Source organism: Vombatus ursinus, unplaced genomic scaffold (assembly GCF_900497805.2).
Source record: "Vombatus ursinus unplaced genomic scaffold, bare-nosed wombat genome assembly UNPS02004746.1, whole genome shotgun sequence".
NCBI lineage: Eukaryota > Metazoa > Chordata > Mammalia > Diprotodontia > Vombatidae > Vombatus > Vombatus ursinus.
Window position 1 is genome coordinate 158192 of NW_020944524.1, and position 17996 is coordinate 176187.

A 17996-nucleotide genomic window follows, 5' to 3' on the forward strand; every position below is an offset into this window, starting at 1 on the left:
GGACATCTTTTTCGTCTTTTTTAACTTACTTTTCATAATTTTCTTGGATTGCTTTTATTTTTTTTTCTAATTTTTCCTCAGTCTCTCTAATCTGATTTTTGAATTTCTTTTGGAGTTCTTGCAAGAGCTCCTTTTGGGTTTGTGACCATTTGATGTTACTCTTTGGGGTAGGAGTGTTGTTTTGTTTTGTTTTTTTTAACTACACTGTCTTCCTTTGAATATGAACCAAGATATTCTTTTACACCAAAGTAGCTATCTGTGGTTGGGTTCTTTTTCCTTTGCTTAATCATTTTTATTTTGTTTTATTTTGAGTTGTGGGTATTGTTGCCCTAGGCCTCAGATCCTCCTTTACTATAATCTTCTGAATTCACTCCAGTGGCTCAACCTCAGTGACTCCTCTCCTCCCCTAAATCATTTGTAGGGCCCCAGCCATGCTGTTCCAAAAATGTTCTTGCTCCATGTGGTACCCCACTCACAGGACATGTGCTCGCTCCTCCTTGCCCACAGCCACAGCCTGGGGTCACTTCTGGTTAGCACTGCTAGGTCTGGCCTTTGGAAACAGCAGGGGTCCTTCAGTCTTCTCTCACTCATCCATCTGCTGATCCTTAGATGAAAGTTTGTGAGGTAAAAAAGTTCATGAGGTGAAAGTGCCTGAGGCTGTGAGGTAAAAAAAAGTTCATGAGGTGAAATATTTTGAGGTAGTGAGTGAGGTGAAAGTTGAGGTGAAATTTCTTTTTTCTATTTATCTATCTATCTATCTATCTATTTATTTATTTCTTTATTTTTAGTTTTCAACATTCACTTCCATAAGATTTTGAGTTTTAAATTTTCTCCTCCTCCCTCTCTTCTATCCCCCCCAAGACTGCATGCCATCTGATAGTAGGCTCTACTTATACATTTATAATAAGCATATTGTCCCATTAGTCATGATGTAAAGAACAATTAGAATTAACAGGAGGAGCCACAAGAATGAAGCAGTAAAATAAAACAAGAAAGAAAAAGGAGAGCAATAGTATGCTTCCATCTGCATTCAGACTCCATAATTCTTTCTCTGGATGTGGATAGCATTTTCTATAATGAATCATTTGGAGTTGACTTAGATCCTTGCATTGCTGAGAAGAGCCAAGTCTATCAAAGTCAGTCATCTCACATTATGACTATTACTGTGTACAATGTTCTCCTAGTTGTGCTCACTTCACTCAGCATCAGTTCATATAAGTCTTTCCAGGTTTTTCTGAAGTTTGCCTGCTCATCATTTCTTACAGCACAATAATATTCCATTACTTCATATACCACAACTTGTTCAGCCATTCCCCAACTGATGGGCATTCCTTTAATTTCCAATTGTTTGCCACCACAAAAAGAACTGCCTTAAATATTTTTATACATGTGGGTCCTTTTCCCATTTGTATGATCTCTTTGGGATACAGCCCTAGAAGTGGTATTGCTGGGTCAAAGGCTATGCCTGTTCATCATTTCTTATTGTACAATAGTATTCCATCACATTCACATAGAAGTTTGTTCAGCCATTCCCCAATTGATGGGCATCCCTCAATTTCAGTTCTTTGCAGTAAGAGCTGCTATAAATATTTTTGCAAATGTGGGTCCTTTTCCCATTTTTATGATCTCTTGGGGATACAGACCTAGAAGTGGTATTGCTGGGTCAAAGGGTATGCACATTTTTATAGTCTTTTGGGCATAGTTCCAAATTGCTCTCCAAAATGGTTGGATCAGTTCATGACACCACCAATAATACATTTTAGTGTTCCAGTTTTCCCACATCTTCTCCAACATTTATCATTGTCCTGTTTTGTCATGTTAGCCAATCTGATAGATGTGATGTGGTACTTCACAGTTGTTTTGATTTGCATTTCTCTACTCAGTAGTGATTTAGAGCATTTTTTCATATGACTAAAGATAACTTTAATTTCTTCCTCTGAAAACTGCCTGTCCATATCCTTGGACCAAATTTATCAGTTGAGGAATGACTTATATATAGAATATATTTTAGAAATGGGGTCTTTATTAGAGATACTGGTTGTAAAAATTGTTTCCCAGTTTTCTGCTTCCTCCTAATTTTGATTGCTTTGGCTTTGTTTGTGCAAAACCTTTTCAATTTAATGTAATCAAAATTACCCATTTTGCATTTCATAATGTTCTCTGTCTCTTGTTTGGTCATAAATTCTTCTGTTCTCCATAAATCTGAGAGGTAAACTATTCCTTGCTCTCCCAGCTTGCTTACAGTATCAGCCTTTATTATCTGAATCATGTATCCATTTTGACTTTATTTTGGTATACGGTGTTAGATGTTGGTCTGTGCCTAGTTTCTGCCATAGTATTTTCCAGTTTTCCCAACAGTTTTTGTCAAATAGTGAGTTCTTATTCCAGAAGCTGGACACTAGATTACTATAGTCATTGACTACTGTGCTTTGCGTATCTATCCTATTCCACTGATCCACCACTCTATTTCTTAGCCACTAACAAGTAGTTTGGTTATTGCTGCTTTATAATAAAATTTAAGATCTGGTACAGCTAGGCTACCTCCCCTAGTATTTCTTTTCATGAGGTGAAATTTCTTGAGGCCTACCTAGTCTGCTTCCTAACAGAGATGCTCTGGGGCTTTCTGTTTGTTGATTCAGTGGAGTCAGCCTATAATTATCTGTATTTCACTGAGGCCAAACTTCAGCTCCTGAGGGCCCTGTCTTTTCTGAGGTCCTTTCAAGTTGTCTTAGGCAGACAGCTGCTTTACTCCTTTATTTTTGCTGCTTTGCATTCATTTCATGGCTATTTTCTGTCTGTCTGTGGAGAAAATCTAGAGAGCCTAGAAATTTCTGACCTGATCTACCATCTTCCCAGAATATCCTCTGACTTTGTTATTTTGATTATCAGCTACTAGCTTATTCATTTAGAGGCCTATTAAGTTTCTCATAAATTTCTTTGAGCATTACTTAATTTTATTTTTCTATAAATTTGATACCTCAGAATTTTGTTCCCATGATGCATAATACTAATACATTGAAGTATGGCAAGACTTCATGATTTTTTTTCCTTGTGGCAGATGTCCATAATTTTATTGACTAAAGTAAATTAATGGTAATGGTATTGAACTGTATGACTTAAGAAGAAAGTTATATTGCTCCTCATTTATATTTTGGACTAGAATTTCATGAGTGAAAATGATCAATGTAATATATTTATGTACTACTACTAACTTTAAATGTTAATATTCAATGAAAAACAATGTAAATATAGAAGTATAATTTTAGCTCTTTAATTGAGACTTACTACTTTCTGTATATATGACAGCTGTAATTTATGATTTGGAGTCTGATATCCTTTTTATTTTTTACATAGCTGTAGAGATGGAGAATTTAGAAGATATCAAGGCCCCAGGACTAAAAAGGACTTTATAAGTTTCATAAATGACAAACAGTGGAAAAATATTGAACCTATTTCTTCATGGTTTGGGCCAGGTTCTTTTCTGTAAGCATTTTTGGATTTTTACTCCTCCCTTTTAGATTTTAAAGTATTAGTGACAATCTGATTATTGTAAAGTAATAACTTGGAAAAAATATTTACTATATATATGAAGAAAATATTAAATCTTAGTTTAAATCTTAGGCTTCTGAAGTTTTTGCCGTTTGTGCTCCTACTGCATATAGGACTTGGACATATCAGTTGATAAAATAGAAAGGAAAGGGGCATTCTCTAAAAGTGACTTGATTTTGCTTTTAGGAGCAGCAAAAAAAAAAAAAAGCTTTTAAGGACTAAGTGATAAACCAAAATGGGGAGGGGTGAGTGTTACAGCATAATTTAAGAAATTGTAAAGTGTATTTTCATTATGATGCCATGATATAGAACAATCAGATTGCTTTTCACTAAAGGAGTAAAAAATTTGGGGGGAGGGGGATAAGTAGTAGCTTAAAGTCATTTTGAAACATCGATTACTCTGGGGATATAATTTAGTCTGAGTATGGAGGCTCATTGAATGTCCTATGAATCTGCTACTGATATTATTGTGATTTGACACTGTGAAAACAATATCATTAAGAAAATAGAGAAAACTACATTTTTCAAATCTTCAATTCTCTGGGGTTGAGGGAGGGAAAAAATGTATAACCTTTGATGGATTCTTACTTAGAAATACACTCACACACATACATATACATATATGTGTATATATGTGGAAATACACACATTTGTCTTGTATTAAAAATATGCAAAAAATGACTGAAAGGAACAACCTACAAAGCAAATAAATTTTCATACTTAGGAGAAGGGAGATATAGTCAAAGAAATCAGTAGCTATCTGTTCAGGGTATGGAGAAATCAGGTAGTAACAATTTGTCAATAACTGCAGTCCCATCTACAGGCAGTTCTGTTTCAGTATAAATTCAATAGACTCACCAATCTTGTCATGTTTTCTAATTATGTATCTTTTATTTTAGTATGAGCAGTATGTCAGCTCTTTTTCAGCTGTCTATGTGGATTAGGGTATGGACTTAAATCTTCTTTCAGTTTTAAACAATTTGCTGCTCTGTTGAAATGACCAGTTTCTTAGTTCACTCTTTATTCTCTTTAAAATTTAGACTTGCCATAACTATTTTACAGAAGACCTTAAAATACCAGTTTGGGGATCCTATGCAATTTTTGCCTTAGCAACTCTGTTCTCAGGCCTAATACTAGGACTTGTGAGTATACCTTTTCTCAGATTGTTAGGAATATGAATTTATAGACCTTTATGAGATAGAGTTTGAGTTATCTGTCACTAGATGCTCTGATTTCTCTCATTTTTTCTGGTTACAGGTTATGGTATTTGTGGCAGACTTCCTTTGTCCTTCGAAAAGGAATAAACCACTGCAGTATACTTATTCAAGTAAGTATGTTTTTAAATTAACTTAAACTTTTTGAGAGTTTTGTGGTGTCCTGTTAATTAGCGGACATGCTAAGGTATTGCAAAATCCTAGGGTGGAAATGTTTGATCGAAATCTAGCATAACAAAAGGGGAAGTATGCTTATTTCGCCAAAGGAATCTTACCAAAAATTTCCTCTTCAGCCATTGTCTTTTTCTTAGCTTATAGAACTTTACTAGAAGTAGCTCAGAAATTAAAGAACCATATAGACCCAAATATCTATTAAAACAGTATGTTGTTTGCTTCCAAAGAATGAGAATATCCAAGGTGACTTATCCCCTCAAAACCTGAAAGACCTGTTGGTAAGATGAAATTGTTAGTTCCAAGAGATCCTAATTTTACTTGCCCTCCCATTATTCCCTCCTTCACTGTTTCCCTGCTTTTCAGATAATAAGTAGTCTTTTTTCTAAGACTCGTTTATTGTAGTTACTCACAATCATTTTCATTTGCTTGGAAGACAAGAGGGAAGGGCACATAGGCTCAGTGAATAGGATCACGTACTAAGGGCCATGTCTGGGAAAAATCACATTTCCATTAACATTGCTGGCCCCTCCACTCAGAGAATGTTTCTCTTTAAGACATTATTAGGGACCTGGAAAAGGAACTTATCCTCCTCATCAATCAGTTGATCGATGCCTTTTTGCCCTTGGAGATGATGGCTCAGAGCAAGGGTTGTTCCTGTCTTATATTACTTAATAGTTCTAGATTCAACATTTTTGATCAGTTGTTGGCAAACTGAACTGGGTCCAGAGGGCACATAAGTCAACATGTCATATTAGGATTGGGTAAAGGAACTGGAATTAATTAATTTGAAGAAGAATAAGTTGATTTGATTGTTGTTTCAAATATTTGAAAGATTGTCATGTGAAAGAGGGACTTAAACTTCCCCTTTATCTTGGGAAGCAGAATTAGGTTTAAGAGGTAAAAGTTACAAGGAAGAAGATTTCAACTCAAATCATGAGGAAAAACTTCCTTACAATTGACGCTTCTTAAAATATGGAATTGACTGTGTCAAGAAAATTTTTTTTTAATTAATTTATTTTGATTTATCAAAAATCACTTCCATAAGCTTTTGAGATTTAAATTTTTCTCCACCTCCCTCCCCAAGATGGCATGCAATCTGATATAGGCTATACATATACATTCTTTTTAAATATTTTTTCACATTAGTGATGTTGTAAGGAAGAATTAGAACCAATAGGGGGAACCACCAGAAAGAGGAAACAAAACACAACAGAAGAAGAAAAATAGCAAATAGTATGCTTTGATCTGCATTCAAACTCCATTATTCTTTCTTTGGATGTGGTTAGCATTTTCCATCATTAGGCCTTTGGAGATGTCTTAGATCCTTATATTGCTGAGAAGGGTTAAGTCTTGTATTAATCTTTGCACAATGTGGCTGTTACTGTGTACAATGTTCTCCTGGTTCTGCTCACTTCACTCAGCATCAGACCATACAGGTCTTTCTAGGTTTTTCTGAAGTCTGCCTGTTCATCATTTCTTATAGTGCAGTAGTATTCCATTACATTCATATACCACAATTTGTTCAGCCATTCCCTAGTTGATGGGTATCCTCTCAATTTCCAATTTTGTGCCACCACAAAAAGAGCTGCTATAAATATTTTTTCCATGTGGGTCCTTTTCCACATTTGTATGATCTCTTTGGGATATAGCCCTAGAAGTGCTATTGCTGGGTCTGAGTGTATGCACATTTTTATAGCCCTTTGGCATAGTTCCAAATTGCTCTCCAAAATGGTTGGATCATTTCACAACTCCACCAATAATGCATTAGTGTTCCAATTTTCCCATATCTTCTCCAACATTTATTATTGTCCTGTTTTGTTGTGTTGGCCAATCTGATAGGTGTGATGTGGTACCTCAGAGTTGTTTTGATTTGCATTTCTCTACTCAATAGTGAGTTAGAGCATTTCTTCAGGTGACTATAAATGGCTTTAATTTCTTCATCTGAGAACTGCCTGTTCATATCCTTTGACTGTTTATCAATTGGGCAATGACTTGTTATAAATTTGACTTAATTCTCTATATATTTTAGAGTTGAGGCCCTTATCAGAGAAACTGGTTGTAAAAATTCTTTCCCAATTTTCTCCTTTCCTTCTAACCTTGGTTGCATTGGCTTTGTTTATGCAAAAACTTTTCACTTAAATGTAATCACAGTTATCCATTTTGCATTTCGTAATGTTCTCTGTCTCCTGTTTGGTCATGAGTTCTTCTGTTCTCCATAAATCTGATAGGTAAACTATTCCTTGCTCTCCCAGTTTGCTTATAGTATCAACCTTTATATCTAAATCGTGAACCCATTTTGACTTTTTTTTGGTATATGGTGTGAGATTTTGATCTCTGCATAGTTTCTTCCATATTCTTTTCCAGTTTTCCCAGTAGTTTTTGTCAAATAGTGAGTTTTTATCCCAGAAGCTGGGGTCTTTGGATTCATCAAATAATAGATTACTACAGTCATTGACTACTGTGTCTTGCATACTTAACCTGTGCAAGATCCATCGCTCTATTTCTTAGCTAGTACCAAGCAGTTTTGATGATTGCTGCTTTATAATACAATTTAAGATCTGGAGTAGCTAGGCCACCTTCTCCTGCATTTCTTTTCATTAGTTCCCTTGATATTCTGGACGTTTTGTTCTTCCAAATGAATCTTGTTACTATTTTTTCTAATTCTATAAAATAATATTTTGGTAATTTGATTGGTATGACACTGAATAAGTAAATTAGCTTAAGTAGAATTGTCGTTTTTATTATATTAGCTCGGCCTACCCATGAGCAACTGATGTTTTTCCAGTTATTTAGTTCTGACTTTATTTGTACGAAAGTGTTTTGTGATTGTATTCGTATAGTTCCTGGGTTAGTTTCGGTAGGTAGACTCCTAAATATTTTATAATGTCTACAGTAACTTTAAATGGAATTTCTCTTTCTATCGGACTTTGTTGGTAATATGTAGAAATGCCAACGATTTATGTTTATTTTATAGCTTACAATGTCAAGAAAATTTTATTACAATGTTAACTGTGCTTGTTATCCTGACACTGTGGTGGGTAAGGAGTTCTCTATCTTTGAACGCCTGTAAGCAGAAACTGAATGACTACTTGAAATATTATACTTTACAAAGCAGTATTCTAGGATCCACCAGTCTTTCTAGTATACCATGAAAATGAGAATCTTATTTTGCTTCTTCCTTCTTATACTGTCTATTATTCTGTCTTGCGCTGTGCGTAAACATCTAAAGAGTTTATAATAACTAATTATTGTTGGAAGTCTAAGCTCTTGATAAATAGGAGTTGAGGCAATATAATTGCTTATCAATGTTTATTTAATTTGAAGATCTCTAAATTGTTCAGTAAATTTTCTTAAACTTCATAAGACTTCTTAAACTAATTGTGTATGACTTTTTTTTTTCTTTAAGAAAAACTGCTGCCAGAATCTGCCCATCTTTTGAAAAAATTGGAACAGGAACAAGAGGAAGATGAAGAGGATCATTCATATGATGAATCAGAGAACAAAAATCCATCTAAAAAAGACTTTTCACAGACTGCAATGAGACAACGCATTGTCAGTCCTCTTTCAGTAGTTGATAAGTCTTAGTTCTTAGTTAATTTAAAAGTTATTATTGTGACAAAAGTATGAAGAATGATAAATGATAATCTAACCTTTTGGTTTGAAATAACTGACTTGTACATTGTAGCAGTTAGATATCTTTTCAATAAATTCAACAGTTTACCTTTAAAAAATAGTATTAGCATCTGGAATGGAATCCTGAAAGAGGCTTTGAAAACGAGAAGAACCTGGTGTCGAACAATAAGATAAATATCTTTTTTTCTTTAATTATAACTTGTTTACCTTTTGGGGGAATTTAAAGAGTTTATGCTAATCAATTCTAGAGAAAACATTTGTAAAACTTCTTAATTTCACTTTTGGAAAAAATTAAGTAAAACTCTTCACTGTAAGTGAGAATTTTCCTAGTGTCTTGTAAAGAAAATATATTTCACAGTAAACTTTTATCTTTTGTAGTGCTGTAGGCCAAATGTCCCCCCATGTCTATATTAATATTGTTAATAAAAATGACTGCTTTTAATTATACTACTTCCTACACATGGTAACAATAATAGAAACTTAGTGATCATAAATTCTATTATTATAATGTCTCAATTTCACCTCAGGTCAGCAATCATGACTTTTTTGGGTTATTTTCTGTAGTTAAAAAACTCCCTTCTGCAAAAGATATTTCTTATGCTTTTCTTTAATTACACATTTTCTTACATTCCAAATTATATTTAACTTGATTACTCAAGATTTTATTATTTCATTCCTGTGACCTGAAGATCCATTTTCTTAGTCTATGATCATCCTGTGATCTTTCTGAGGTGAGAGTAAACATTTTTCATATTATTTGGGATTTAAACTGTTCTTGGAGAAAAACAATATTCTGAATTTTAGATAATTCAGGAACTAACAAGGAAAAAGCTATTTTTAGAAATTTCCTTTAAAAAGGAAATTAACTTTGTGCAAATGAAAGTATTAAAATATGCGTAACATTTTAGCATTGTCTGTTGAGAATTGAAATCACTCAAGCAGTCCTATTTAAGTCTTATGTCATTATTACTGTGCTTTTCATTTGAATTGCTTTTGACAGAAAAATAAAAATTGCTAATAATTTGGTATCTGAACTACTCTGGGGCAAACAATGTTTAAAATTTTAAACTTATTTAAACTGAAATATTCAGAAAATATTTTTAATATCTAATTATTTTTAAATTAGTATTTCGTAGTAACTAGCAAAAAAAAAAAAACAACCCCAAACCCAAGGTTCACTACTCATATTGGAAAAAGTATTTTACATCTAGTAATTTTGATATATTTTGTCTTCATTAAAGAAAGTTCTTAATTAATTTTTGCCAAGTTTAATATATTGTTATAGGTTTTTTTTAATAACATTTCCAAGTTTTTTGAAAAAAGCAACATTCAATTTTTTTAGTATCTTGACTTAATTATAAAAGTAATTACTTAACATGATTGGAGAATCGTATATACATACATAAATACATACACATATGTATGTGTGTGTGTGTGTGTGTGTGTGTGTGTGTATACATATATATATATTCATAATTTGGAGAGTTGGAACCTAGAAAATGTGACTTGAAAGGAAAATAAAGATACAGGGAAGACTGAAACTTACCATAAGACACCAGAGAAAAATACCTTAGATCTCTTTCAAAAACAATCGTCCTTTTTGTATACTTGCGGGATCTTCTTCTGGATACTGCTGACATGAGCCTACTTTTTATTTAATATTCTTTAAAAGATTTTCTTTTAAAATAATGAATATTCTCAAACTAAAGCCTCCTGAATTTCAAGAATGGCCTAACATTTGATATTACACTGTATTTAAAAATTAGTAAACAGCAGTCTATACATTTTTTTAAACATTTTACTAAGAAAAAATGAAACTAATTTTTACTTGTAAAACAAAATAAAGCTAATTGATTTGTATTTGTAAGAAATGTTCAAAGAAATACTTGAATGCATTTAAATGTATCACTTTCTTGGGGAGGGGCTTGTTTTGTTTTTTAGTTACATCCCATTTTGGATGGTAATTTTCTTTTTCTTTCTAAACAATTTTGTTTTTAATGATTGATGCCCTATGGAAGGGTGTAAGATAGTTGGTTATAGTTAAGTCTTTCCATTATAATGGATGTAATCATAATGATTGCTATGGAATGGGAATAACTTTATTTTTTTTGATCCTATCCCAGCTAAGAAAACAACTTCACAGCAGACCATGATTTTTAAAAGCTATATTCTCTGTCTGATATTTTTATATTTCCCAATAATTTTATGTCAACTGCATCATCTTAATATTTTTAAATTAAATTTTATTTCATTTTTACAAAGATTTGCCTTCTCTTCTTCCCATCCTTCACTGACAAAACAAGTTAAAATAAAACCCATTTTACAAACTTGTATAGTCAAGCAAAACAAATTCCCTAATTGGCTATGTCAAAATCTGGACTCTGAGATAGACTCTGAGTCTATCACCTCTTTATCCAGAGGTATATAGCATGTGCCATCATGATTCCTCTGGAACTGTGGCTGGTCTTTGTGTTTATCAGTTCCGTGAATCTTTCAAAATTGTTTCTTTTGATAGTGTTGCTGTTACTGTATAAATTGTTTTCCTAGTGCTTCTCACTTCACTCTATCAGTTGATACAAGTTTCCATAGATTTCTCTCAAGCGATTCCCTTCATCATTTCTTGCAGTGTAATAATGTTCCATCACATTCATATACTATAATTTGTTCAGTCATTCCCCAATTGGTGAGTACCCCCAACTTCTGATTCTTTGTCACCGCAAAAAAAGCTGTTATAACTGTTTTTCTACATATGTGTCTTTTTCCCCGTTCTTTGCTCTCCTTGTGATTCCCTAGTTTCTGCCATTTTACCCAACAACTTTTGTCAGATAGTGAGTTTTTACTTCAATTGTTGGGATCTTTGGGTTGACCAAACAATAGCTACTATGCATGCTTACTTTTGTACCTAATTTGTTACCACTAACTACATTCTCTTCCTTAACTAGTATCAAGTTGTTTTAAATGAGCATTTAAGATGTTTTTGTGCCCCACATTTTTTTACGTGTCATCTACAATGCTTTAAAACATTATATAGTTTCCCTGCTTATCTCATTACCATGTCACTTTTTCCTATTGCCAATTGCTACCTTTATTTTTTTTAAAAAATTAATCTGGAATAATTCTGACCAAGTTCCTTATTTTAACTTTTTGTGAATCTTTATGTTTCATTTTTTTGTGATTGTGTTTATTTAAATACCATATTGTTAGGTACTAGTTTGTATAACCAGTTCCTTTTTATTTATTTCCTTTTCATCCAATTTACATTCGTTATTATGACTGTTAATTTTGTATTTCTCTCTATTATATCCTCTTACTCTTTATCCTTTTCCTTCTCAGCATCTTTCTTGACAAAGAAAAAGAAGATTGAGGATAAGGAAGATATTTGATAATTACTAAACTTATAATTAAAGTTAACTGTTCACTTATCTCTGCTTTTCCTGTCTTCACCAAGCCCTTCACAGTCACCCTTAAAGTTTGTTTTGCTTTTGGCTGGAAGAGCCAATTCTAGGCTCCTTTTTATACATCACTTTGCTTTCTTGTCCTCCTTTATCTTTATTGAGTTTAATAACCAAATGAGATATTCAAAAAGCATTTTTACACAGTGCCTGGCTTAATAAATGTTTGTTATTTCTTTCTAATTTCTAATGTAGTTCTACACCAAACTCTTTTTATGTTTGTATGTGTATTATCTTCCGTTGTTTACTTCAAAGAGTGAGGTTTGTGTATAATCTTTTAACATAGCCCATTTACATGATATAGTATGCTTCTCATCCTTTTTCCTCTTTTCATCTGTATTGAATTTCTTTTCCATATCTTTTTTCCCCCTTAAAACCAGCAAAACTATTCAGAGTCCCTGTGTTTGTCTTAATTTAGCTTCCTCTATTACCCTTGAAGACATTCAGATTCTGGAGGGGCATCAGCGTGTTTTCTCCTCCCCCCTGTTAGTATTAAGCAGTTAGTCATCATTTAGCCTCTTCTAACTGCTCAAATATATTTACCTTTATAAGTTTCTCTTATCTCTGGTGTTTGCATTTCAAAGTTTCTGCTTAGCTCTTGTCTTTGCATTATGAAGATTTGAGTGTCCCTCTAGTCCATTGATAATCCATTTTCTCCATTATAGATTACACTCAGTTTTAGAGGTAAGTTATTTTTTAGTTGGAAGCTTTTATGTCTTACATTTTGGAATATTGTTTTACAAGACCTTCACTCTTTTACAGTAATTTGGGGTTCTTGGTACTTTAACTTTCACTTTCTGGTTGTTTGCAATATTTTTCTGCCTTGGAAGCTTTGAATTTTGTTTCTAACACCACTTCCGTATTCATGAAGTATGATTTATTATCATAGTCTATTGACTTTCCAATCTCCTACTACCTTTCATACCAATCCTTGCTTTTCATTTACATTGTAACTTCCAGTTTCTTGACCTCTCATTTCTCTACTAGGCCATCAACCCTGCATTATCTATACTCTCCTTTCTCCATCTTTATTACCTGGTGAATCACTTCAAACTGACATTTCCATCTTCTCTTAATTGCCTTGCCTCCATATCATCAATTATGGCCCTGCCAAGCCTTAGCCTTGGATGATTCCCACCATCCACTGTCTTTGCTCTTGTGCATGTGCTGCTAAAAGCGGAAGAAAATTAAGCAACTGTGCTGACTGGGTTCACTACAGATTTATGCTACAGAACTTCAACTGGGCTCTCACTGCTAGGCCTTCTTTTTACACCTCTCTCATTAATTCACTATCCCACTCACCATAGAAGTTCTCTAAACCTTTTCATCCTTCCTCAAACTTTCCATGGCAACTTCTTCTCTGCTCTCTCAACTGAAAACCTTGCCGCCTTATTTCTTATCCAATCTGTTATTCTTTCATTTTATTGTTACATCCATTCGTATTTAAAGTTATGAATTAATTTTATTTTACTCCATCTATCTTTAAAATTGGGTTAAAGAATTAGAAAATTTCCTGGAGCCAAGATGGCGGAGTAAGCAGTAAATTGCTCTCACTCTCTCTTATCAACCTCTAAAAAGCCCAAAAAATAGTGCCCCAGGAAAAATCCTGAAACAGTGGAGATAGAAGAAAGACAGGGAGAAGTAGTCTTTTAGTCTGGGAAACTTGGAGGATATCCAAGAAAGGTTTTCCATTTGGGTTAAAAAGGGAGTGCAGTCCAGGACAGACAGCATCCCAGCAAGCCAGCATCAAACCCACCTCAGCAAACCAGCAGTAGATCCTGAGTGCCAGGATGGTGGATCAGGCAACTGCCAACACCAGGACCCTCCACGTGCTTTAGCATAGCCAGGGAAACTGACCGACTCCAACTTGAAGCAGCCCCAAGCTGGCAGCCGTCCTCCAGTGGCTGACCTCCCTGTGTTTCAGTGCATCTCTGGGTGGGTAGGCACCTTCCAGTAGCCAAACCTCCATGTGCTTCAGTGCACCTCCAGGTGGGCAAGAATCCTCCAGCAGCCAAAACTTCACCTTGCTTTAGTGTAACCCTCAGTGGGCAGGTGTCCTCCAGCAGCCAGACCTCCCTGTGCCTTAGTGTAGCCCCAGGAAAACACAGAAAAATCCTTCCTGGCCTCAGCACACACCAGACACCACCAGTAGGACCCCAGCTCTGCACCAGGTAAGCCACCAGAACTCTGAACCCTTCTGCTCCCAACACCTAAGGGCCCAGTACACAAAGCCAGTGACCAGACCTCTTAAACCAAGCACAAGAAGCTTGGGACAGTGCCTCATTTGCCCCAGAAGGAGAGCTCAACTTTAAAAATAATGAAATAGGCAAAAAAATGAGCAAGAAGCAAAGAAGAACCCTGATCATAGAAAATTACTGTGGTGACAGGGAAGATGAAAACACAAACTCAGAAGAGGAAAATGTCATTATATCTACAACTGATTAAAGTGAATTATGAATTGGTCTCAAGCCCAAAAAGCCTTCTTGGAAGAGCTCAAGAAGGATTTTAAAAATCAAATAAGAGAGGCAGAAGAAAAATTGGGAAAAGAAATGAGAGGTATGCAAGAGAGTCAATAGCTTGAAAAAAGGACAAAAATTGAAGAAAAAAACTCCTTAAAAAATGCAATTGGCCGGAATGGAAAAGGAGGTATAAAAAGGCACTAAAGAGAAGACCTTAAAAAGTAGAATAGGCCGAATGGAAATGGAGGTACAATAATTCACTGAGGACAAGAACTCCTTAAAAAGTAGAGTAGGCCAAATGGAAAAGGAGGTACAAAAGCTAATTGAAGAAAACAATTCGTTAAAAATTAGAATTGGACGAGTGGAAGGTAATGACTGTATGAGACATCAAGAATCAGTCAAACAAAATCAGAAGAATGAAAAAATAAAAGAAGATGTAAAATACTTAATTGGAAAAACAACTGACTTGGAAAATAGATCCAGGCCACATGATTTAAGGGAGGCTGTACTACCTGATCTACCTGAAAGCCATGATTTGGGGGGGGGGAAGAGCCTGGACAGCATCTTTTAAGAAATTGTCAAGGAAAACTGCCCTGAGGTCTTAAGGGTAAAATAGTCATTGAAAGAATCCACCGATCACCTCCTGAAAGAGATCCCAAAATTAAAACTCTAAGGAATATTGTAGCCAAATTCCAGAATTATCAGGTCAAGAAGAAAAGACTGCAAGCAGCCAGAAAAAAACAATTTAAATAAGAATGAAAACACAGTCAAGATTACACAGGACCTAGCAGCTTCTACATTAAAGGATCGGTGGGAGGGCTTGGAATATGATATTCCAGAAGACAAAGGAGCTTAGATTATAACCAAGGGTCAACTACCCAGCAAAATTGATCATAATCTTTCGGGGGAGGAGATGGGCATTCAATGAATTGGGAACTTCTAGACCTTCCTGATAAAAAGACCAGAGCTCAACAGAAAATTTGATCTTCAAATACAAGACTTAAGAAAAGCATAAAAAGGTAAACAGGAAAGAAAGAAAAAGAAAAGTCAATAAGGGTAAACTGTTTACATCCCTGCATGGGAATATGATACTTGAAACTTGAGAACTATATCATTATTACAACATTTAGAAGGGGTATACATAGAGAGTGTGGGTAGATGTTGACTTTGACGTGATGATTAAAAAAAGAAGGGGGTGAAAGAAAGTATTGTACTGGGAGAGGAAAGGAGGAGACAGGAAAGGGTGAATTACATCACATGAAATGGTGCAGAGACATATTACAGTAGAGGGAAAGGAGAGGGAGGTGAGCATTGTTTGAACCTTACTGTCATCAGTTTTGTCTCAAAGAGGGGATAACATAACCAGATATAGAAATCTACCTTACCCTGTAGGAAGTAGGAGGGGAAAGGGGAAGGAAGTGGAAGGGGAAGACAAGGGACAGAAGAAGTAGTAGGGGAAAGGGGAAGGCAAAGGGAGGGAGGCTGATAGAAATGAGGGTGGATAAAGGGAGGTGGTGGTCAGAAAGAAAAATGAGTAGTGAATGGGAGAAAGGAGAGGTAACCATAAACTGGGGCAAAATAGGATGGAGAGGAAGATGTAATTAGAAATCATGATTGTAGGGGTAGCTAGATGGCTCAGTGGATAGAGCCCTGGATTCAAGAGGACTAGAGTTCAAATCCAGCCTCAGACCAAACACTTGACACTTACTAGCTGTGTGACCCTGGGCAAGTCACTTAACCCCAACTGCCTCAAAAAAAGTTTAAGAAATCATGATTATAGGGTAAAGTCTCCCATAAAATGGAAGCAGAGTAGATTAAAAACCATAATCCTACCGTATGTTATCTACAAGAAACATATTTGAAGTAGAGAGATTATACACAGAGTGAAGGTATAAGGCTAGCCCAGAATATGAGTCAGCTGAAGTAAAAAAAAGCAGGGGTAGCAATCTTGATCTCAGATAAAGCAAAAGCAAAAATAGATCTAATTAAAAGAGGTAAGGAAACTACATCCTGTTAAAAGGTATTGTAGACGAAGTAAATGAATACTAAACATGCACCAAGTGGTATAGCATCCAAATTTTTAGAAGAGAAGTTAAGAGAGTTACAGGAACACATAGACAACAACTAAGAAATAGACAACAAAACTATGCTAGTGAGGGACCTCAACCTACCTCTCAGAACTAGATAAATCTAACCACAAAATAAGCAAGAAAGAAGTTAAGGAGGTGAATAAAATCTTAGAAAAGTTAAGATATAGTAGACCTCTAGAGAAAACTGAATGGAGATAGAAAGGATTATACCTTTTTCTCAGAGGTACATGGCACCTACACAAAAATTGACCATGTTATTAGGGCATAAAAACCTCACAACCAAATGCAGAAAGACAGAAATATTAAATACATCCTTTTTAGATCATGATACAATAAAAATTACATGCAATAAAGGACCATGGAAAGAGACTAAAAATTGGAAACTAAATAATCCTAAAGAAGGATTGGGTCAAACAGTAAGTCATGGAAACAATAAAAGAGTGACAATAATGAGACAACATACCAAAACTTATGGGATACAGCCAAAGCAGTTCTTAAGGGAAATTTTATCTCTAAATGCACATATGAATAAAATAGGGAAAGAGGAGATCAATGAATTGGTATGCAACGAAAAAAGCTAGAAAAAGAACAAATTTAAAATCCCCAATTAAATACCAAATTAGAAATTCTGAAAATCAAAGGAGATTAATAAAGTTGAAATAAAACTAAGAACTGGTTTTATGGGGAAAAAAATAGATACAGCTTTGGTTAATTTGATTTAAAAAAATTACCAGTATCAAAAACAAAAAGGGTGAATTCACCACCAATGAAGAGGAAATTAAAACAATAATTATGAGCTATTTTGCCCAACTGTGCCAATAAATCTGACAATCTAAGTGAAATGAATGAATATTTACAAAAATACAACTTGCCAGATTAACAGAAATGGAAATAAAATACTTAAATAACCCCATTTAAGAAAAAGAAATTCAACAAGCTATCAATGTCCTTCCTAAGAAAAAATCTCCAAAGCCAGATGGATTTACCATCTGCTAATTCTACCAAATGTTTAAATAACAATTCCAAAACTATATAAACTGTTTGGGAAAATAGGTGAATAAAGAGTCCTACCAAATGCCTTTTATGACACAGATATGATATGTAAACTGGAAAGAGCCAAAACAGAAAAAGAAAATTATGGACCAGTCTTCCTAATGAATATTGATTCAAGACCTTTAAGTAAAATATTAGCCAAGAGATTACAGCAACTTATAACAACCACAAGGATAACACACTATGACCAGGTGGGATTTATACCAAGAATACTGGACTGGAAGAGCCAAAACAGAAAGAAAATTATAAACCAATTTTCCTGATGAATATAGATGCAAAACTTTTAAATAAAATATTAGTAAAGAGATTACAGCAACTTATCATGAGAATAATACACTATGACCACGTGGGATTTATACCAGCAATGCAGGG

At 34.5% G+C, this 17996-nt stretch overlaps 1 protein-coding gene across 1 annotated transcript in view; it reads left to right on the forward strand.

Annotated features, from left to right (window-relative positions):
- The window catches only part of TMX1 (thioredoxin related transmembrane protein 1), a 61555-nt gene extending 52538 nt beyond the window's left edge, over positions 1 to 9017 (forward strand). Inside the window, exons 4-8 of the mRNA XM_027841691.1 lie at positions 3355 to 3483; positions 4449 to 4494; positions 4590 to 4691; positions 4807 to 4876; positions 8344 to 9017. Coding sequence (XP_027697492.1) covers positions 3355 to 3483; positions 4449 to 4494; positions 4590 to 4691; positions 4807 to 4876; positions 8344 to 8522 — 526 coding nt within the window. The 3' untranslated portion in view covers positions 8523 to 9017. The remainder of the gene's footprint in view (positions 1 to 3354; positions 3484 to 4448; positions 4495 to 4589; positions 4692 to 4806; positions 4877 to 8343) is intronic.
- Positions 9018 to 17996: the final 8979 nt, after the last annotated feature.